This window comes from Bombus terrestris, chromosome 12 (assembly GCF_910591885.1).
Source record: "Bombus terrestris chromosome 12, iyBomTerr1.2, whole genome shotgun sequence".
In the NCBI taxonomy this organism is placed as follows: domain Eukaryota; kingdom Metazoa; phylum Arthropoda; class Insecta; order Hymenoptera; family Apidae; genus Bombus; species Bombus terrestris.
In genome coordinates, this window is record NC_063280.1 from 3,654,734 (window position 1) to 3,677,780 (window position 23,047).

Sequence of the window (23,047 nt, forward strand, 5' to 3'; positions counted from 1 at the left end):
TTATATGCATATTATACCTACTAATCGTGTGTTCTCTAATTCAGATTAAGGGGATATTCTAGTCTAGAGGCACGCATTTCGGGCGGTTTTTGGAGCTCTGTACAAACGAAACAAAAAATATTTTTACTATCCATTTATTTATCATTTGTTTATTGATATTTTAAGATTACACAAAAAATTAACCGAGAAAAGCTCAAAATTCACGAAGTTATGAGCTGGCAAAGTGGAGGGTCCAAAAAAGAGTGTCCTGGCGTGCATGATTTCAACTCTTCTGGTCATGTGAAGTAAAAAAGCCGAACAGATTCTTAATTAGTATAGATACGGCTATAGCATGAACCTTAAAATATGAAAAAAAATTTTCGATTTTTTCAAATTTGTAAACTAGAATGCCCCCTTAAGATATTCTCAGAGAAGCATAATTAATTTGCTTTTCTAATACCTCAATAGACTTTGCTATTACAGAATAACCTAAACGAACTTCAACTTTGAGTTTTAAAGTTTCGAAGGACGCTCACTTTTCGGATAATCTTCAGATATTCTTTTGGCCTTCATCAAGGGATACTCAGCTTGAGATTTCTATTGTTCAGAGATTTAACTTGAGATTAAGCTTAATATTCAAATTTATTCAGGCGAGCACGTTCGCTCGATCTGTGAGAAGAAAGGTTAAAAGGAGAGGACCTTTTCTTCCGGTTAATCGTGCACCACAGAACCGACAACTGGTATCCGCGGCCGAATGAAATGTTTGCCTGCGCGATCGATACTCGGATCGCGTGTTGACAAAACGATGCCATCGATGTTCATTAAATATTCAATAGCTGTTGCTCTATGACAATTCACGCACCTGTCCCGCCCACATGAAACAATGGCAACGAACGTTTCGAGCAAAGGAAACCTACCCCTTCGCAGAGAAATCAGTTATCTCTAGACACCGATATCGATGAAAATTGCTTACACCGATGGAAATTTGTTAGAAAGTTTATATTTCAAATTCTAAAGTCTTTCACATACCCGATATAGGTGCATTGGTTATTGATTGGAAAAATAAAAGTTACAGGAAACTAATTTAAAAGGTACCTGTTCTAGTCGTTCGATAAATAATTTATACACAAATCTGTACGAAGTAATTAGCGAGCATTCATTGTCAGATATTATGTATAAAATAACAGCTATTTTTTATTTTTATGAGAAACGATGCGCATGTATATTAATTTATTGAAAATTAATTGGAAAATAAAAATTCTCAATTTGCATCGCTCCCAATAATAATCCATCGAACTAATAGTAATCGAGATTAAGTTGGACGATTCATTTTAGAGTACATCATTGTAGTTTATATTCTGTATTAATAGCATTTATCGTGTTAAATATCAAATACAAATTGAAATTAGATATCTGTGTTTACATATTCACATTATTGCGAAGAATATTTGTTATTATAACGATACTAATTGAGGTATGATGCGTTCGCCGCTACTAAAATATAACGACGTGCCATTTGTATCTTTTATCACGAGTAAGTTATTTATTTATCTTAAACAAGCACATCTATTTCAACACAGTGTTTGGCTTATGTCGGAACTAGACATAAGCCACACGGATCAACCCTATTCTTTCTAATAGTCGATTAAAGATAGAGGAAATTAAGATCCACCAATTACAGGTACTTTCGTTCATCATCCCCTTCTAAAAATCACTCGATGTTCGAACAACAACGTATTACACCCGAATAAAATTTAAATCACTGTAATCAATTCTAACTAACAATTAATTCAAAATAAAAAAAATCTGATCCACCAACTTCTACTCCACTATCCCCCTTCCACCCTTCAACGAGATTCGATCAATGAAAAAGATTCGCGAATAGGGAGCAGCTCCCGACGCGGAAGGAAGCAAACACAAGTCTCGTCGCGGCGCTTTATTCGAGCGCGTACACGTGAACGACGTTAGTCCCGCATTGATTATTCCCCGAATCAATTCCGAGTGAGCCGTCCTGTCGACGACGACGACGACGACGACGACGACGACGACGACGACGGCGGCGGCGATGGCGACGAGTGTGCACAGGCCGATGCTCTTGCATGTTCGCGAAAAATCTAATCGTTAAAGTAAAGCTCACATTACGGTCCCGGGGACGTTTACCCACGATCGAACTGCACACACGCGCCAGGGCGAACCCTTTTCAGCAGCTGAATAATAAATGCCGCGGCGATCCCCATACCTCGAAACGTATTTGTCCCGGCGCTACTGCTGCTCGGCCTTTCCTTTGACGTGGCTACTCGATAACGTCGATACTCATATTCCCGCGTACCTATGTATGCATGGTCGGTTAATTGCTGGCGAAGGAAACATGAAAAACCTGCACCCAGCGATGGCGCGCAACTTTTCCTTTTGCGTGAAAATGTACTTTCCTTCTTCGTTTGGGTCAAGTACCTGCCATTTCTGGACAATGAACACACGGTAGGCCATCGAAGAATTTAAACTTGAATTTGTTTCGTAGAGTAGTACACAGCATATTAGGATTTTCTTGTAAACTTTTGTTCTGTCATTATGAAGCATATTGGTTGGAAGTGAGAGAGAGCCTGATTCGCCAATGGGACAGCGCTTCGCAATTATGTATCATTTTAAAGTCTAAGGTGTGCTCGATATATACCAATCTCCATGTGTGATTGATAAATATCTGTAGTGGTACTCGACAACAAACTTTCCAACGGCTTCTGTCCCGTGGCTTGCTACACAAAACAGACTCTATCCCTCGGACAAGATGACTGCCAGATGTCTGAACATCTTCGTTGCATACCTTCAACTACAATAGCTTAAGGACCCGCAATAAATCTTAGGATTTCTCTAGTTAAGGTCCTTCAAACCGAACAAATATTTTTTGGTTTTAGCATTTCTTAATTTATTATCTACTCCGGAAAGATACGGGAAATCTGGTTTTTCTCACGTATGATGCTCCCCGCTAGCAACTTTCTCTCGAGGGCGGTTAGCATCCTTCCTCACCCACCAACCTGGTAGATTAACCAATTAACAGCGACGTCCATTGCCCTCACTTTCCTAACTTTCCTTAACGAATCCGATTATCTCGTACCCTTAGACACACTCATCATAGTTTTCCTCCGCAGCATCATCGTCACAGAAACTACAGTTCCTTGAGCAGTCATCATCTTAACTTATATCGCGCACTCTGCTTAATCGCTATCTTAACTCATCGTCTATCAATCGAGTTGTAACGGAGAAATGCGAATCGTCAGTTGTAATCGCGAGTTCTACGTAAAGTGTCGAAAGCGAGAATTGCTAGTAAATATACTGTTTAACACGTTGACTGCCACGACACCCGTATTCAGGTGACAGCAAAGTTTCCGGTAGGGCCGCGTCACCCGTATTTGGGTGGCGCTTATTTGACTACTTGCGAAGGATCGTCGTAGGTATTTGAAAAGATATTCTAGAGGAAATAATAAAACTATTGAATTGTTATAATAATAATACGAAAAAGGTTTATTAAAAAAATTATTTACTCGCATTACTAAAATATCGATGGGAGTACCTAGCAGAGAACGCTTGGTACTGCGGCACGCGTGGCCCGACGGAGATTTCAGTGGAAACACGCGTGCAGTCAACGTGTTAAACATCTCTGAGTGTTCCTTTGGCACCTACCACATCCTATCCACCTCATATCAATCATTAATTATCATCATGGAAACAATAATTCGCTATAATTATCAAAAACATCTTATAACTGCATTTCGTACTAGCCAATAATAGCTAAGCTTGTAATAGTCACATTATCGAAACAGATCATTCTCAATTCAGTGCTTTAGAAAAGAGCACACCATTCAAATCACACTCCTTTACGAAAGTCGAGAGGCTGTTTCACGACCTCGATAGGACGAATCGTTGGGTGCTCGACAGGCAAACGAAGCAACGAGAACGAGGAGAGGCAATTAGCCGCGCGACGCTCGCCTCGTTATCTTTCCTTCACCGGTTTACTTCGCGATTTCCTCAACGTCGATTCTCATACGGTACATCGCACGACGATCTCTCGCCTCCTCGTGTTTTCTGAAACGTTACCGATCGCATCGCGCGCCTATTGCTCAACCTACACGTTAGCCACGGAAACTGCTTATGCAATTGGCGAGTGCCGCGGGATACGTGCGCGTCAATTAGCCCCGTCTATCGCGGAACGTTTCAATTAGCCCATGAAGAAATCATTGAGAAAGAATTCATATCCAGGCGAAAGTAATAGAGAACTGTTGCAGACGCGTTTGCAGGGTTTCTCGCTTAACTTCGTTTCCAGATATCTCGAATTTGTGACGTTTTTGTGACATACTGAAGATTACAGACGAAGCATATAAATACAGTTTCTTCCACTTTCTGATCTTGATATTATTTAATAGTTAAAAGAACGTACTTTGATATAACAATTAAAAAGAGCAACAGTCTACCTGGTCCAAAGATATGCCTACGTACCTAAGTCTTTTAGTGGCAGATTTCGTGGCACTTTGAAAATCGATATTTTCGTTGTGTTCTATCGTAAATTTAAAAAACAATATTTATCATCACAACATCGCTTGTTTGGACTTTTCAATTTATGAGACTGATTAATGTAGCTTCTAAATGACTTGATTAATATTATTAAGGAATAAGTTGCTGTCTGATGGATATCAGCTAATTGGCGTTCTGCAAAATATTAGACGCTGACAGAGAGCGGTATCATAACAGCTTTACTCAATTAAAGTCTATGAGGCGTCCAAGCAAACTATTCAATGAACATTATATATAAAAATTACGTACAAACGTTATACATAGAAACTAGTATTTTTATATTCTACGCATCAAAGATTACACAAAAACAAAAAAAAAAAAAAAAAAACAAAAAAATGAGAAATTCGGTATGGCCCAAAACGAAGTTGAGCTGAATTTCGTATTCGCAGGGAGAGGGTCGGCGTCGAGCCGCTTAATATGCCGTCGCGGTTCGCGGTCGAAATACGGGAACACAAAGCTTAACGCCGTCAAAGGTGGCCCAATAATGTCGTGTTTGTTATCGACCATTATTAGCCAGATGTCCGGAATTTCGACTAAATTGCCGACAGAAATTCCATCCCCGATCGAGGGACCGCGTTAGTAGTTAATATCGAAATGCGCCGTTTCATCGGTAATAAAATCAGGGGTGGACCTTTTGCGTCCATAAAGTCCCGATCGAACATTATCTTGCCGTTACAGGCTATAATCACGGGGCCCGTTTTGTCGTGTTTGCGTTACTCTGCCACCTATGGTTTACTATAAAAGCTGTCAAATGAAAAATTGAGGCGCTTCCACTAGGACGATAATAAATATCGAAGATATTCGATACACGCTGAGCCATTTGAAAGACCTCTCTGACATTACAAGTTGTGATTTTTTTGAAATGAGATCGAATATTCCCTTGTTGGAGCTATCGAAAATTTATACAACGTTTAACACGTTGATCGTCGTGTTACTAGATTTTTTTACAATGATTAAAATAACACATTTGCTAATTTGAAACATTTTCAACGATGCAATTAACTTGGATAACATTATGGAAGAAAAAGTACTCAAATACAATATAATATTTCGTAAAAATTAAACGTAGCGATGTGCTATATTTCAATCTAGTGCGGTTCCAAGGACAAAGTATATGGATTAAAAATCGCGTGTCCGTCAAGGTGTTAAAGAGATTGTTTTATATAGAAACTTGTTTTTTAGATTAGATACGGAGATATTACTGTGATTATTATGTAGGGTAATGTCGTGTTAGAGCATCGACTGTCATTATAGCAATACGCTCGCTGGAGAACGGACGTTGTTATTTGCTAAGCGGTGAAATATTACCTTCATTAAGACAGCCGTTTCCAGGGATTAGCAGTCGAAAGAACGTACAATTAATTACGACACGTTCGAGCCGAGCGCTCGTGTTACTTCCTACCAAGCATCGGACAGGAAATTTACGATCGCTTTTTGCCCCCCATCTCGAAAATCTCATAACCAAAAAGAGAAAAAAAAAAGCAAATTATGCGAGATATGAACACTTACGAGATACGTTTACGAGGCAAGGTCGGAGATCGTATTATATTCTATGTTAAAGATCTGCTTCTAGACGAATCAGTATATAATAATCATGCGATAACAAGTTACAATTTCTCTTATTAATCTTCAGAAATCGGACTACTCTAATAATATCGAAGACTAGTCAAAATGGTTCAAAATACATATATAGCTATCCATAAAAATCTTCGTATAATCTAGATTTTTAACCGATAATATTTTTTATAAAATAAAATCCTACAAAATTTCATTGTAACGTTAGTATATTCCATGCTAAGAATAAGAACTGGATCCAAGTACAGTTAAAAACGGAAATATCTTTAATAATTCAAAAAATCTATTGTTGTTGGCTTATTTAAATATAGATACATAGTACGAAGAATATTCTGCAAAAATTTCGTTAAAAGACTTCCAAAAGTTCGCTTGGAATTAGAGTCAAAGTTACCAGAGTGCAAATATAAAAAAGTAGACGAAGAAAACTAACTTGGGCACCAGCATCCGGTCAAAATGACCGGGATTCAATGTCTGACAATTAAAAACCAAAATCCCCCATCCACCTGTCAAACCTACCAACCTGCAAGTACTAATTAACCCACTATCTCGGTATTAAGCAGATCCCATTGTGCAACGGTTTCTCGACGAACCAGGGTCGAGGAACATCCCACGCAAGCCGAGCGTGAAGCAGTGGGCCGAGAATTGGAATAATTAGAAGTCACCGGTCGCGGGCGAGTCACGAGGAGCATTACGAACTGCGGCGGTCAGGATACGTCGCTGACCATGGACAGGAAACTTTCGAGGCGAAAGGTGTGAAAAGGGGCTCGCAGGGGTGAGAGCGGAAGACGTGGGACCGGTAGGGGAATAAGGATGAAAATATCGTCTCGATGGTGGCCCGAATTAAACGTTTAATTGTAAAGGCAACACGTATGAGCGTCGTACGCGGTGCAAAGAACGAATAGAAAGAGGAATGGTAGGGAGTCTTGGATGTAGAAGAGACAGAGTAAGAGGGTTAGGGGAGGTTCCACAAGGATCGAGCCGGCGGGGAAGCGAATATGGGTAGGTCGGAGGTGAGAAGGTGGCAGAGGTGGAGGTAGCAATTAACTTCTCCTCGCGAGATTAGAGCGAGATATTACGAGATATCGAGCGACTTAACGGCAACACGCGAGAGACTTCAAAGGCAGTAATAAACTGTCTCTAATGAACCCCTTATCGTTGCTACCACCACCCTCAAACTTCTTCAGCGACCTACCACCACTACTACCACTACCACGAAACCAACACCCCGATAGTTGGCAGCAGCCAACGACTAACCAGGCCGCTTGTACGTGTCCGCGTGTTCTCTACCACTCGAGCCCGCATCGGTCTGAACGCTGAAATACTCTTCTTCTTACTTTGCCTGCATACCAAACCCGCACTTCCTATACACTATACATGCGACACGACCAGCGTGTTTCTTGTCGCTTGTTTTTCTTCCCTTTCCTCTTCTTAAACTTTTTCTCCTTCACTTCAGCGGACTTTTTTCTGCAACCCTTTGCCCTCTCTTATCCGTGACCCTCCTCCGCGCGCGCCGCGTCATCAGATCGTGTGTTGTCGCACGACCAACGCGATAAGGTGCCATTACCACGTCGATCGCGATTCCTGTCATGCGGAAAACTCGTCCCGCCACGTCGTTCGCGTGCCAGCCTCTATTACACTCTCACCACTTTGTAAATACGTTCCACCGTCCGAGGAACGATCGTTCGCGCGTATCACGCTGCTCTTTGCACCCGGGATGCTGCGTTGATCGCGCGATCAACGATCCTTTGCCGGTGAACTCGTGCGACGATGTATAACCAACGGTGATACGATGAAATCTTTCATCGAAGAGTAGGATGTCTCGTGTATCGTGTGCATTAGATCGATTTCTAACGCATCATTGATCGCGTGTCGACGCGGAAACCGCCGCGAGAAGAACATCCCGACTGTACTCCGATCTGGCCGAACCCGTTCGGCTTTTCTTTCTTTTTTCTTTTCATTCCAGCCCCTCAAAGTGACAACGGGGCGAAGAGCCGCATGCCACTCGACCGCGTCTACTCTTAATGGAATTACAAGCTACAAACCGGTCCCCGGGACCGCGAAAGGGTTAGAAAGCGAAATGGCGGGATCGCATCGGCGATGTCCTCTCCCGGCAAGCAGCCGGCCGGAATCGCGGCACGACGGCAGACGAAGCACCCTGTCGCCGGGCTCCGTCAAGCCCAATCATGTTGATTCAACAAAGTACCCACCTACCCAAATTGCTGGAATTTGGTATTCGGCCAGAAAGACGGAGCGAGGAGAATCAGAGAAAACGGTGAACAGAGAGCGGGACACAGAGAGAGTGGGGCGGAGGGGGTGGACGGGAGGATGAGGAGAAGTGGAGAAAGAGAGAGAGAGAGAGAGCGAGGTGCTCTGAAGCGGTCTGATTGCACATCTAGGCCAAACCAGCACCACGACGACGTCGCTCCAGCGGAAAGCCGAGCGATGATTGGCCGCTCTCTTCACTCCGCAACCCATGCCCCTTCACCCTCCGTACACCTTCAATCCCTTCAGTCCTCGTCCGTGCACCCGAAACCCGATGGCGTTGGAGGCTGGGGGTGATTGGACGCATCTCGGTGATTGTGGCACCCGCCACCCTACCACCCTCCCTCTTTCCTCCCGAAACTACCACCCACTCAGCCACCCACCCTTCGTACCCCGTGTGTCCCGACTCGAACCGTTCCCATACCTATACCCAAACTCCCCCATCTTCCTCTCTCTCTTTCTCTTTCTCTCTCTCTCTCTTTCGCTCCCTCTTCTCCCCTTTCTCCCCATTCCCCTCGTGCACGGCTGTAAATCGAGTTTACCCTCTTGCCGTGGCTCAGCCCTTCAATCAAACTGATTGAAACATTCCTTGAATCCAAAAGAAACGAACCACTACCTCCTACCCTCGCCTATCTCTCCGCTCTGTCTCTCTTTTCTTCCCCACGCTTATCCTGTCTCACTTTCTCTCTGGATCAACCTTCTCTTTCGCCTTTACTCCCCATTCACTCGGTCGATCGCTGGTTCTCCCTCTGTTCCGGGTATCCCTCTCTTTCTCACTCTTACACCAGCTGTCTCTGCCGCCTTCTATCCACGGATGTGCAATTCGACCGTCTCTCTCCCATCGTCCGTCGCGCTTCTTTCTCGGCTGGCTCCCCCTTCTAGCAACCCCTACCGCAAGCCTGATGTCGATGCTTCTGTCGCGTCACTCTGCTCCGGAGTGCTACTTCTCTCAATTCGGATAGCGGCTTGTTTTTCCTTCGAAATTTCACGGGGAAATTTTCTCGACGAGTTACGCCTTTGCAGGCAGATGAGGGGGCAGGAGGCGGCCGCCTCCCGAATTGTCGTGGCTGACTCGCAAGTATACACATACGGGTATACACGAAGAAGGACCGTGACGTGGTTGTGTCTTGCGAGAGTCGTTCCGTCAAAGGATTGTCTTTAACGATACTGCCGGCTCCGAGTTCCCGGGTAACCTAACGAGCAAACTGAACAGGATATTAAATTGAGGCAATCGTTGCCGGCAAATTGAACCACTTTTCGTTCTGTCGAACTCCCGCGATGAAATATGACGTTGAATCTTGTTTTATGTATTTTAAATATCTCTTATTCTCTCGGAGTTTCACTTCCATCTTCCAAGTTCGAACGATCGATCCAAGGACACTGGCGTACCATCTTTTCCAAAATTTGCCTCTTTCGATTCAATTTTTCCGTCGCCTCGAATTCTTCCTCGGGAACTTCGATCTTTACAGAGTCAAACTTACTTCGTGTAACTCCACTCGCAGTGAAAATACATTTTCTTATTTTGTTTCTATTCCCCTTTCTTTTTTTTTAATTTCACTAACAAAATATACAGCTTTCAAGTTGCAATATACATCCTAAATGAGTTTCCTGCGAAACAGATCAGCGAGGAAAACACGCGATCGTAATTAACGCCAAGTTTTACTCGCATTGTGTTTCCAGCGAGATCGATTTCTAGGACGACGTCCGACTTCCGGAAATACGAAGGAACCGCGCGCGCCACTGGACATCTGGATGGACGAATCCGTCTCCAATTCCGGCATGCGGGACGGAGACGCCTCGTAATCAAATATTGATACTACGCTAGACTAAATCGTTGGACTGTGCTAACAGATTAGGGCGTACGTGTGCTGCTGCGGACGAGTCTCTCGCGATCGGTTCGACAAGGAAGGACCACGACTAACGCGGCCACGAATCCAAATGTCCAACGGAATCTTATAATCACAATAATTCAATAGAAAACGAAATTTTCTATTGTTACGAGAAATCTAAGATAAAACTTTCAACGTTTCCTTCTTTAATCTATTAATAGATTTTTTATATATTTATAAACAGGATTGTACGAATGACGGATGAGAAGGGGCTACGTTTACCACGGTCACGAATGTAAATGATCAAAGGAATTTTATAATTAATGCGACTTAAGGAAAAAACAAAATTTTCAATTTTCAGCTGTTCTCCTTTTGCGTTCATCGCTAAAAATGCGGCTATTCATGTGTAGAATTATATATGTTTCATTATAAATGTCTCCATTTAATAACATTTTCTTCAATCTACTTTTATCTTGCTTTTTTAAGCCATTTTGCCAAGAATGCAAAAAAATAAAATAACAGTTATGCGTCTGTAATATTATTTACGAATGATGAAATAAATTAATTAGAGGAATTAAACGCCTGTACCAACGACGGTATTAATCATTAAATTTTTAATTTTGGACTAGATCTTGTATATAATTACATGTATTAATATTCTTGTGATTATGATCTGTGATATTTTTACGATCTTTTCAAAGCAAAAATTTCAAATGTTCCTTAAAGCCTTCGCTACACGAAACCAGTCCCCGTCGAAGATCGTAATAAAGGAATTAATTAAACGAAGTATAAAATTTCATAACGACCAGCCGACCCGTTTTACTTCGAACTGCCACGGGGCTGAATATTTTCCTTCATTGTCGACCGTTTAATTAATTCGTTCCATCCCCGGAACGCTGGCCAATTCGTTTCAACTACGTGTCACTCTCTTTCATGTTTATCTAATTTGTCAATTCTCCAACAATTACGTAACTCTCAAGAAAAAAATAATCGAAAGAAAAAAAGGCAGGTAATACAACTTTCGAAATATTAATTTATCCATCCAATCTACTTAATGAGAATCAACCATAAATTTATCAGATTATATATATGCTGTGATCAATAACGAGAACAAATTACGTTTCAGTATCTATTTCATCACGCTCGCTCGTTCGAAGACTGTATCATATATTTTCCAGGTTTAATCAGAGATGAAAAGAAGCATCGTTTCGCGGCGAATTAATAGGTCGACAAAGGAAAAAAGAGAATATGGACAGACTCATTGGATTCTGTACACACCGGCTGCCCCGGCCAGATTGTGCCGATCTATTTTAAGGTGATGCCAACTAACTTCTGCGTCTGTTTCTCATTAAATTGCGCTTTGACCTCGAATCTTCTAAATTTGGAACGGTCTCCGTCGATTAACCGTTTTCAAACGCGACGTAGACCATCTCGGTGATTTTTCAATCTATTGAGAATGAGAATCGATGTGACATATCGATGAGATTGTTTGGAATCCTGAACCTTCGACAATAATACAAGTCTAAATATCAGTAATTTAATGACCGGTATCACATTATAGTGGAACAAACAATGTTGAAAATTGTGAAGTTTTCAACGCTATATCGATACATCATTAAGATCGCTATAATAATTTTGTCACATAATTTTTACTTAACCTACCATAGCCACCGTATCAGAAATCAAAGTTTCCCATTTTCCCTTCGTTTAAACTTAACGAACTAAAAATGAAGAACCTCTGCTCACTCGATGATAAACCATCTATTCGAGAAATCGATGATAAAAGGTATGATCAAAGAGACTCGCGAACCGGGGCAAAACATCACGTTGTTACAAAGACAGTATTCGAAAAGAGGGACGAAGGAATCGGCGTGTAATCAACGGCTAAGTGTCACAGCGAAGTGACAGCTTCGTAGATTGCAGCTATTTTGCGCCAGCGGAATGTTGATTGTTCGATACTTGGCGCCAACGAGTCTGTTCGGTTGGTGATCATCGATGCACCGGAAGTGGTGCGATTAATTCAGCCGTAGTAAGCGTTTATCAGCATGAAAACGTTGCGTATCAATTATCGTTAATTCCTATGTCAGTTGCGAATCTATGCAACTTCGCTCGCGTAATCCACGCCTCTTTTTCTTCCGGTGCTTAAAAGTTTTATCATCTTCATCGTATTACTTATCCGCTAGTGTAGACACGTTTAATAATCGAACAGGCTGATACGAATACGCGGCCACGGAATTAATCGGTCGAGCAATTGCGTGTCTGCGATTTAATGAAGCTCTAAACGCGACGTTCGTGCCGTGTAATCCTGTTTCGCGATCAATCAACGGCTGCGAGTTGGGACGTTTCAGGCGAGCAATCGGGTCATCCCCCTAAGTAACGCCAGCGTTTCCAACAATTGATAATAGCACCGCTAAAACGTAATTTGTACTTGAATAAATGTCTTCTGTAGAAATTAGAGTAAACGGGAAAAGATTTATAACACTTGACGATAACGCTCGATTCAAGTTTGTATAATCAAGTTGGAAGAATTTTAACGAAGATTAGGTTGCGGACGTTCACGCATTTATGGGAAATTCAAGTACTCTGGATTCGCATAATACGCAAAAAGTATATAGGATATTCAAAATTGTTCCAATTATTATCTCCACGTGGCTTTCAGTTCTCTAACAATTAATTACTACTTAATTCTCTACTAATAACTTCTCATAGAAATACAAATTTACATAAACATTCGCAGTTTGCTACTGCCGCTATTGCCAGTGACATAGAAACCGAAGAATTTTAACGACGAAAACGATTAAAAAAGTATCGAATAATTATAGGATATCTTTCCTAGTGTAGCGACACATGAGCGTAGAGAAAGTTCAAGTTCAAACGGAAAATTCAAATCTGGGAGAGACCCATATTATTGTGTCTCTGAATACTAACGTTGTTTTGGGTTACAAAGTCTAGAAGCAAAAGAACTTTGAACATTGCTTAAAAAATTATATTGCATAAAAAATAGAAAATTGTTATTGCTGTTTCTTATAATCTTCAGCCAGAGTTACACAAAGAGGTTAACCTTTTGTGGTAACGTCCGTTGATACAAATGTATGAACATTAGTATTATTATCTATTCTTCGATTTGTATAGTAGTATTGAACGAGCGATTATTAAAACCGGTATACACTATCTCTGCACTTGTACTTATTTTAATACATCTGACTATTGCAAATTCATCCATTCGTTACTTTATCAAATACGCATACACGTTATAACCACCTCACTACTGTAATTTCTACACGCAAAAATTGCTATTATATGTGATTGATATTTTTCAGTTTGTCTCTTTCATACATGAAAATATAGAAATATTGATGTTGTTGGGAAACGAATTTCGCGATCGTACGAATTTTGTAGTTCGTTTCACAAATTCGTAACGATACTCGTACCATTAGGTAGTTGAATGGTTAGCTGGGCTACTTCCAAGAGAAGTGAGTACGACCCTTACCTTCTGTAGTCGCTTTTGCAGAGGATCATGCCGCTCCTGGTGTAGCACGAGTGGCCGATTTCCGCCAGTGCCGCACCACAGTACGAGCACTTGAGGCAACCGTTGTGCCAATACCGATCCATTGCCAGCAACAGCCATCTTTCGACTATTTGACCGCCGCAACCGGCGCACTGCTGGATCCCCGTTGGTCCACTTGGGCCACCTTCTTGCTGTAGCAAAAAGGAAACACCATGTTTCATCATAATTTGTATAATTCCTTATGTAATACTAAAACTTGCAAATCAATTTATTCTATTTATTATTTCGTCTTATGGTCGCTTGTTCCACGATTACTATTTGTTTTATTACTATGGTTTTATTACTATTACTATTTGTCAGCAAAGTGAAAATCATATTGAAAGGATTTGTAAATTGAAATTCAGAACGATTTCAATTGGTCAATATCGAAATTAAAGAATGGAATCTGGTTAGAAATATAATAGAAGATTTTTGGTAAATTTTTCAAGAGTTTTCCCAGGCAGAGTAAATAATGTTTCAGGATTTCGAAATCGTGTTTCCTAGAGAAGTTCTCGAATAATAATTGGCTCACGCAATTAGGAAGCAACGAAGTTACTCGGTGACTTCAACTTCTTGCGGCACTGAGAACTGCGAAGTTCTCCAACCAAACGGCGCGAAGTGGAAATTGATTTGTCCAAACAAACTGGCGAATGCTACTTTCATGGATACACGTGAAAGTACATGGAACACTTTCCAATTGATATTCTGCTACAGGATAAAAGAATATATGAAGTATAACATATAAATTTTCCTAAATTTTCGCACGGTGTATTTTATGTGCGCAGAAAACGGGATATGAAGCATAGAAATTTTAATTCTTTGTTATAAGGGAACTATATATTGCCTTCCTCGGTTAAAACAGAATTTCTTATCTAGTATTCTCTTATTTTTCAAAATGTCTTGAAATATAAATGAAATTCCTCGAGCTTTCTACTTTAGGTGAAGTTGTATTATACAAACCCGTTGCAAAATGATGATGAAATATTTTAAATGGAATGAAGAAAAACAGATAACACGAAGAAAATAATAAAGCTTCGGTTTTCTTTAATTTGCAAATGGTAGTATCTACATAAAATTTTGATTAATAAGGGCATTATATGGTCTAATCGTGAAAGTAATAACTGCAAAGAAATGTAAGACGAGTTTCTTTGTATCTGTGAATAATTACGAACATTTTGTACCTTGACTTACGACGAGGCATACAATAAAATATAAATTCCACTAAAAAAAGTCAATAGTATAGTAATTTTAAACAAACCATATTAAACACAAATAAATAAAACAGCAAGCGTATTATGAAGTACCTACTATCGTTTATAATGTTAATGGCTGAAGCTATAAAAGTTTATTTATCACTAAGTTGATTTACCACAAATTGGTTCTTTAGAACCTGCCTTTCCACATAGTTGGACAATATAACAATGACTTACACAGTTATCACTCTACAAATTTTATTCATTATTCCAATGGAATCAGAAAAAAAGACAAAACTACGAAATTTACATTTGGAAGATAATAAATCATCGCATTGTTCCTGCGCGACTTTTTCACCATTTCGTAACAAGCGAGCACCCATTAACGTGAACGCAATTACATGGCAGCGTAATTACGTAAAGACACATTAGTAGATCGATTAAACGGCGCGGTATTTCTTGTTTTAATCGGCAAAGACTTTGGCTGTTTTATCGAGTGTCCACCAGCCGATTACACAACGAAAATGTTAAGCGTAATAACACGTTGCAACGCGAGTCCGCGACGATTCACGGTACTTCTATTACCAGGAAAGAGGGAACGAGGAGGAAGAGGAGGAAGAGAAAGAGAGAAGCATTGCTATAATTAATACGAAATCGAAAGTCATTAACTGACGATAAATCATCGTGAAGCGTCAAGCGGGCAATCTCGGCGAACACTTAGTCGCTCGATTATGTAAACGCCGGTAAGCGTGAATAATCGTGGTCGACGTCGCTGATTATTAAAATATACGGCTATCTGATAAACCAAGCTGAGAATTGTCGCTGCTCAGCTCTGCACCGGGAAAATCATTGCAACCTTTCGATGTACGGAGCTTCCACGAGAATATTGTACGTGCTCTATTGTCTCTCCTTGAAACGTCTTATCTACCACATCATTTCGAAATATTCGAGAAAACCTAACTTCCATAGTTTACCTTCTCCTACCTTCGTTTTTTTTTTTTTTTATTAAATTGACGACATTTAATTATTATTCCATAACAATATGGTATGGTTAGTGTACATGCAATAGCTCACGAAAGTATTAGGTTATCCGGAAAGTGTCTTCCTTTAAAAATGTGTCTCTTTAAAACAATACACCTTCATACAAACGTGAAAGCAAGTGAAATGTCGCGGTGTTTATCTCAACAGAACAAAATGGATCGTACGTAATTCGACAAAATAATATAAAACAAACAACGTTGTGTGTCCATTATTTCCTCATAAAACGAAAGAAACTTTTCGGACAATCTAATATTTGCACATTTGTAGAAATCTTTCCTATATATGTTACATGTTCTATACAAAACATTTTGAAAATTCATGGCTTTGAAATGTCACAGTAACGAGAATCCGCTGTCATTATGTATAGTGGTAACGAATCTGAACTTGTACATACATAGAATCTACATGATATTTTGTCCAAGTATATAAAGAATATTTCGTTTATCTTGGATTCATTAGCATCTCTGTTATTTTACCAATCGTCGTGACAGTCGTGTCTCGTTAAACACATTATGGCGCTAATAAAATTTCAAAATGTTTGGCGTAACAGATATAATCATATTCACGAAAAGTATGCATAAATGTTAAAATATTCTCGTGAGCCATTGTATATCTTGAAAAATGACAAGACGTTAGAGGACATTTGGTAGTGTCGCCATCGAAATTTTCGTTCGTTTGATCGAGTGTTCCATCGCGTGGATTCTCGGTGGATAAATTCGAGGCACCATACCGCGATTGTAATCTGTTTCAAAGTAAAAATTCACGTGAAGCGTGACTAACGCGCGGAACAATTAAGGGGTAGGTTATCTTTAAAGTGAATCTTTTATTACAGGAAATTGAAAAGGAAAAAAGAAATATAGACAGGCCCAAGTACACGTTTTCTGGGAACTTGCACATTTAGACGCTTCCAATTTGTTGGGAAGCGGAGAGTGTCGTTTCAATAAGCCCGAATTCAAGCGACGTACCTTTTCTTGCCGGTCATGAACGTCATTAATTTCTGTCAAGCGCATAATAAACTCTAAACGGATTCGAGTGAGCCATGCTAAAGACCGGCCACTTCAAGCTTTTTCTTCGGTTCATTGTTCAACTAGAGGAAATCAATTTCGAGTGTCTAAATGATACAGGTTAACGTGCATATTTTTCCTCCTATTAAAATTGAAACTTAAAGAATTTGAAACGTGTAATTGGACGTTAGAATATGTATACGAGTAGCGTGAAAGATGAAGAAACGTTGTGCAACAAAATTGAACCTATACAATTCAATAAATGTATATCAAATCGAAATGTAAATCGCAACGAACTTCCCGGCCAATATATCACCATAAATAGTTATCGTCAAATGAACCGAAAAAAAGAAGTCTTATAGGCTTCATAAATTGGCATGATCTTCGTGTAACAATAGGAAAGAGAAATTTGAAAACGGTCGTTTAACCAAAATTTTAACTATATTACTTCACTATAAGTAACTTTCCAATATTATAAAATCAATTTATTTGGGAAATGAATGATTCAGTCAACAGAAAAAAAAAAAAAAAACGGTTTCCACAAGACTGATCAAATTTAGCGAGTCTATTCCAGATTCCGTCATCTCCTGCAACCTGTTCGGTGAAACGAAACTATTTCTGACCGAGTCGAGCGTTATTACACGCGCGACGACTGCGCGATGAGCGGTCGCGCGTACCAGCGTGGAAGCTTCGAAAAACAGCGAGCGCGCAACTGGTTCCGAGGCCGTTGCTTGATTTACTGGAACGATTTCTATGATAATCGGGCGGAACAAGCCTGGACTTGAAGAACGCACAAACGAAAGGACCAAGAGACACTGAACGTGACGCCGTAAATTCAAAATCGAGGCCGATATTGGCGCTACAGTTCTCCGCGAACTTTGATCTCTATAGAAAACTTCTTGCAAAATCGTTGTTGTAATTTGCTTACAAGAATCGCGTGGCTTATCGTTCCACTTGCATCTCATGAGATATCGCGACAACGACCTTTCTGTCCACGCGAGTCCGCGAAAGAAAGGTAGAAAATGCAACAACAAGTGGAGAGCAAAAGAGAAAAAGACTATAAGTGTGAGAGAGTTCAAGGTGGCTCGTCCGAGTAAACGTCAACAAAGAAAAAAAGTGTCTTCTTAGAAAGCGACGCGTGCAGCGGCGGTAATTTATCGAGGAACGGTGCTCGTGTTCGATCAACGAGGAAAATCGTTTTCCTTCTCACTTTTTGCCTCGACCTAACGACACTTCTTTCGCAATTACCACGCAATTACGATCGTCCAGTTACTATAATCGAATGAAACTCGCGTAATTGCGCGTAGGAGGTGAGTCACAATGTAGTAGGGAACAAGAGACGACGTTGATCATCGTGGATTCGATTGTTCTTACGGTTCCGAGGCAACGAGTCGAAGCAAATTGCCAGGGAAAAATTCGGAGAGCAGAAGAAAGAGAGAGGGGAGAGTGAACGTAAGCAGCGACGCGTCGTATTAAACAAACACAGGAGAAACGTTCTCTGCGTTGCGCAATCGTTAGCTTGTTGGAAAAATTTAATTAGTCCCCCCACAGCTTTCCTAATGAGAACCATTTTCGCGACATGGGCAAAAAAGCATGGTGTATTGTCTTTTGTTGAATGGAAGAGATAAAAAGGGATAGAGAAAGGGATAGAGAAAGGGATGGATCGATAAATATGCATATTTAGGCGGGAGAACGTGGCTAATACGAACGTTCGATTCACAACGATACCATTAACGCGAGGCTGAGATCGGAAACAGCCGAACATCGGGACAAATCAAGGCAATCGGAACTGCCGGAGTCGTCCGAGCAATTTGCTACAACTAGGATCACTGTCGAACGTCCCCGGTCAGATTCTGACGAAATTCGAATGTCCAGCCTCGAAATTTGCAACTGAAAATCGATTCAGAATTAGCGAACGTTGAACGGTTTTCTTTTTTTTTTTGTTTCATTGATCGCGTTAATTATTCGTACAATTTATGCAACACGAAAAGCTATGTAACGATAGCATAGATTCACTTCAAGACACTTTAGGGTTACGAAAAATATTTGGGACGAAATAAGCAAACCACAGCTTCCACTGTGCAACTAGTTCGCAGATATTGCCACGTTTGTCGCAATGAATACCACAGAGAAATCATCTAAATGACGAAAGATGAAGTAATATTATAATTTAGCTCGTACAATTTTATCTCCGGTGAAACATTTCATTTGGTTCATCCGTGACGCGATGGCGCTGTAGTGATGCGCGTGCACCTCCATGATCACCAACAGGCTCCCTGGACACGGTACCCGAAAATGATCGTCCTCAAACACTTCTCACGTATTCACGCGGGCACTGATATAATTTGTTCTCGTTCGAATCGTTAACAACACGAAAATAAATCCTGTTTGGTATACACCTTGTTTGAACCACCTTACACCAACCACCACGAAAAACCATTCAGGAAACACGATATATTTCCACGGACCTGCACGGAGCACGTTGTTCTTGGAATCTACGCGTCGCGACAAAGTTGCGTTGCCGTCGGCAACTGACAACAAGCTTCTCCTGGTTCGTTGTAACGCGCCGAGTGTAGCATCCCGTGGGCTTAGTCCAAGCTATATACACGGTGATCGGTCCCAAAAACCACTACGCGTGGTAGCGATGACGATCGCGGCTACACGACGCAAAAAGCGGTCACAGAGCGCGCGAAAGACACACAGAGAAACGGTGTATATAAAGACGGATATATAAAGCAAGGAAGAAGGTGAGAGAGCACGCGCCACGAACAGAGGAAAAAGACGAACCGGTCCCGACCGAAGTCAGCAGCAAACTGACTGGTCCGTGGCTGCTTTGGGCCTCTGAATGCCTTGCGAGAGGCCCCGGGTTCAGGTAACCCAGCCAGCCACAGCAGGAGTGGGCCTGCTGGTGGGGGAAATAAAAAGGTGAGCCTAGAAAGGACCTAACTAACGTTGAAAGGGGACGGGACCCATCCATAGCTCCGGCCAGGCCGAACGAGGACAAAGATAGGTGGTAGGGGAACGTTGAACAGAGATCGTGCTAAGTATTATGGAGTGAAACACGTTGCACGGAGAGAAGAGGGGGCGGCGTTCGAGGGAAAGAGGCAACCAGGGGGCAGCCGGCCTCCTCCAGTTCCCCTCCGCCCCTATTCAATTATATTTCTCCATGGTAAATGCCTATATTGTTACGTTTGTCAATGGCAAGCTAAGTGAGGGTCACGTAGACGGATAATGTCTTCTGAATTTTAGCCTGCGACCCTGCTGCCGCGATTCTCTCGTTCGTCACTCTCGTTACCGACCCAGGCAATGTTACTTGTAAAGCTATGGCTCACCGCACCTGTACGTTACACTGATTTCGCATCGAAGTGAAAAGTCGTTTCACACGCTAATCTATTGACACGATCAAGGTGCAAATACTTGCAGATTAGGGTGCATGGGTTAATCTGGTTACTCGGGGTAAGTTTGCTACGGTAATAAAAGAAATGTAAGACTTTGTATGCATACATACTTGATGAACAATTACTGGAATTTTTAAAACTGCGTTGTTGTAAATTCATGAAGGAATTGGACGTTATGACCACTTTTGTAGTTCTAGTATTAAAATATGGATATATTTGGTGTATCAATAATTCTCAGGTTACATATATGATTGTCGCCTACGATTAACATTTTTTTCAAATGAGAAGTATTATTGTTTAGGAGAAATTAGACAGTGCAGAGGGAATGAACTTACGTAATGAACGGCCGACGCTGGTTATTACGCGAACAATGAGCCGCGTACACGTTCCAGCTGTTTCCGGTTGAAAACTTTTTCTCGTGACCATCGTCGCGCGACCAGCCAGCGTAGAAAGTGCATTTTAATCGTACGAGGAGAACCGTTTCGCGGTACGAAACGCTTCCAAGACCGGACCGTTCCTTCTCTCCTTTCCTCCCCTTCGATGGAACAGAGTTGGCGGGAAACGAACGCCACTCGACCAGGCCTCATTAACGAGGGATTTTAATTTAATTTCATTCGCCGTTTGATTCTGTAACGGTCGTCGGGAACGAGAATAAGGGGGCAGAATGGCAACGAGTGGGATAATAAAAGCGAACAGGAAATACAATGATACGGGGAATGATTCCTCTGTACGGATTGAGAACTGAAGATGTGAAATTAATCTGAAGAAATCATCTATAGAGTGATTTAATTTACGATGTGATCAAATTTACAGATACATTTCAAGATTCGAGATGAGAAGGGAAAGAGTTTTTAATGTTTATGGATTCAAATGCCGAAAGTTATATGATACCGACGTAGCACAGGTTCAAATTTCGCAGACTTTACAAAATTAAATAGATTGCTACGTTATTCGCATCAACTCTCAATACAATGATACGGGGAATGATTCCTCTGTACGGATCGAGAACTGAAGATGTGAAATTAATCTGAGGAAACCATCTATAGAATGATTTAATTTGCGATGTGATCAAATTTACGGGTACATTTCGAGATTCGAGATGAAAAAGAAAAGAGTTTTTTATGTTTATGGATTCAAATGTCGAAAGTTATACGCTACTTGAGGTAACACCGGTTCGAATTTCGCAGACTTTGTAAAATTAAATAAATTTCTACGCTACTCGCATGATTCCTCTGTACCAATTGAAAACTGGAGATGTGAAATTAATCTGAAGAAACCATCTACAGAATGATTTAATTTACGATCGGAGCAAATTTACAGATACATTTCGGGATTCGAGATGAGAAAGAAAAGAGCGTTTTATGTTTATGGATTCAAATGCCAAAAGTTATACGCTACTCGCCGTAGCATAGGTTCGAATTTCGCGCACTTTGTAAAATTAAATAAATTACTACAATCCTCTCAACAAGTTGACAAACTTACCTTAAGCGTACAATTGTTGTTGTGATTGACCGGTGGATAAGCAGGATGTCCCGGTAAGTGGGGGTGTGGGTGTCCGGGGTGATGTGGATGATCGGTCATCATTCCAGCACCGCTGTGATGATGTCCGTTACTGCCCATGCCTTGTCCAGGCTGAAGGGATCCATAGGGGGTGGCTGGGTCCATTGATGGCCCATGAGGCGGCGAATGGGGACTTGGCAGGTCTGGGGTTGTTGTGGTGCCGCCACCGCCACCCCCACCGCCTCCGCCGCCAGTACTGTAGCCGTGATGGGGCCCGGAATGATGCGGACTGCTCGAAAGCGAGGGATGATGCGGGTAGGCTGCGGAATGGCCCGGATGGTGGGGGTTCATACCAGCGGTTAGAGCGCTCGCCAGCTTGACCGATGAGAGGGTGGGCCCGATGAGCCCACCAACAGCTTCTCACGACGAAAAACAAGAGTTCGTGGCCTACCTAACTGGAAGCTTATTGGAGACCGGCTCTTTTCGAACCGGCTCTCTTCTTCCGGCACTCTACTGTTACCTGAAACGAGAAAAAACAAGGTTATAGAGGTGATTCCGAAAGTTGTTTGCGGGGCTGTTTGTATTTATAGGCAATGGCTACGGGTGTTGATGGGTAATGCGGATTACAGTTGCAGGTGGACGTCACAGGTTAGAAAGTGTTATAAAGACGAGGTAAGCGGTATTCAAGTTGGTTTATAATGAGTGTTTGACAAGTTTTAAAGGTATAAGATATAACGTTATGGCAACCGGTGGTGCCACGGTAACATTACGCGTTAGGTCATGCATTAATAGTCACTAAGCCACACGGATGTACGAGTTGTATCATGATATTTATTAAGGAAAGCTTCATAAAAGTTATTAAAATTACGATCGGAAGGTCTGCGAATGACTTGCTATCGAACTCGTACCAAAACTTTCGTAGCCCTGACTTCCATTCTAGAATTTTCAAAACACTCTATAAAGAAAGTCTAATTACCACCAGAGTCAATAGTATTGATCAACAGATTCGATCGGTCATCGTTACGAAGAAGTTGGAGCAGCCTTTGAAACTTCTTTCATAAGAGGACGGTCTGGCGAAAAATCTCGAAAACACACAATGTTTAGGCCGAAACAGTTTCCGAACTAGTCGTAAAGACGACCGCCGCATTGCATACTG

The 23,047-nt window shown here is 41.3% G+C and overlaps 1 protein-coding gene across 12 annotated transcripts in view; it reads right to left on the reverse strand.

Annotated features, from left to right (window-relative positions):
• LOC100650779 (LIM domain transcription factor LMO4.1) overlaps positions 1 to 23,047 on the reverse strand; it is a 477,355-nt gene that overhangs the window by 62,287 nt on the left and 392,021 nt on the right. For 11 of the 12 annotated variants that reach the window (XM_048411143.1, XM_012314594.3, XM_048411142.1 and 8 more), the window contains 2 exons: positions 21,874 to 22,411; positions 13,699 to 13,907 (listed from right to left, as the gene is read on the reverse strand). In XM_048411143.1, coding sequence (XP_048267100.1) covers positions 13,699 to 13,907; positions 21,874 to 22,242 — 578 coding nt within the window. In that variant the 5' untranslated portion in view covers positions 22,243 to 22,411. Of the gene's footprint in view, positions 1 to 13,698; positions 13,908 to 17,670; positions 17,974 to 21,873; positions 22,412 to 23,047 lie in introns of those variants that run through there. The other variant, XM_048411145.1, reaches the window with a different exon arrangement.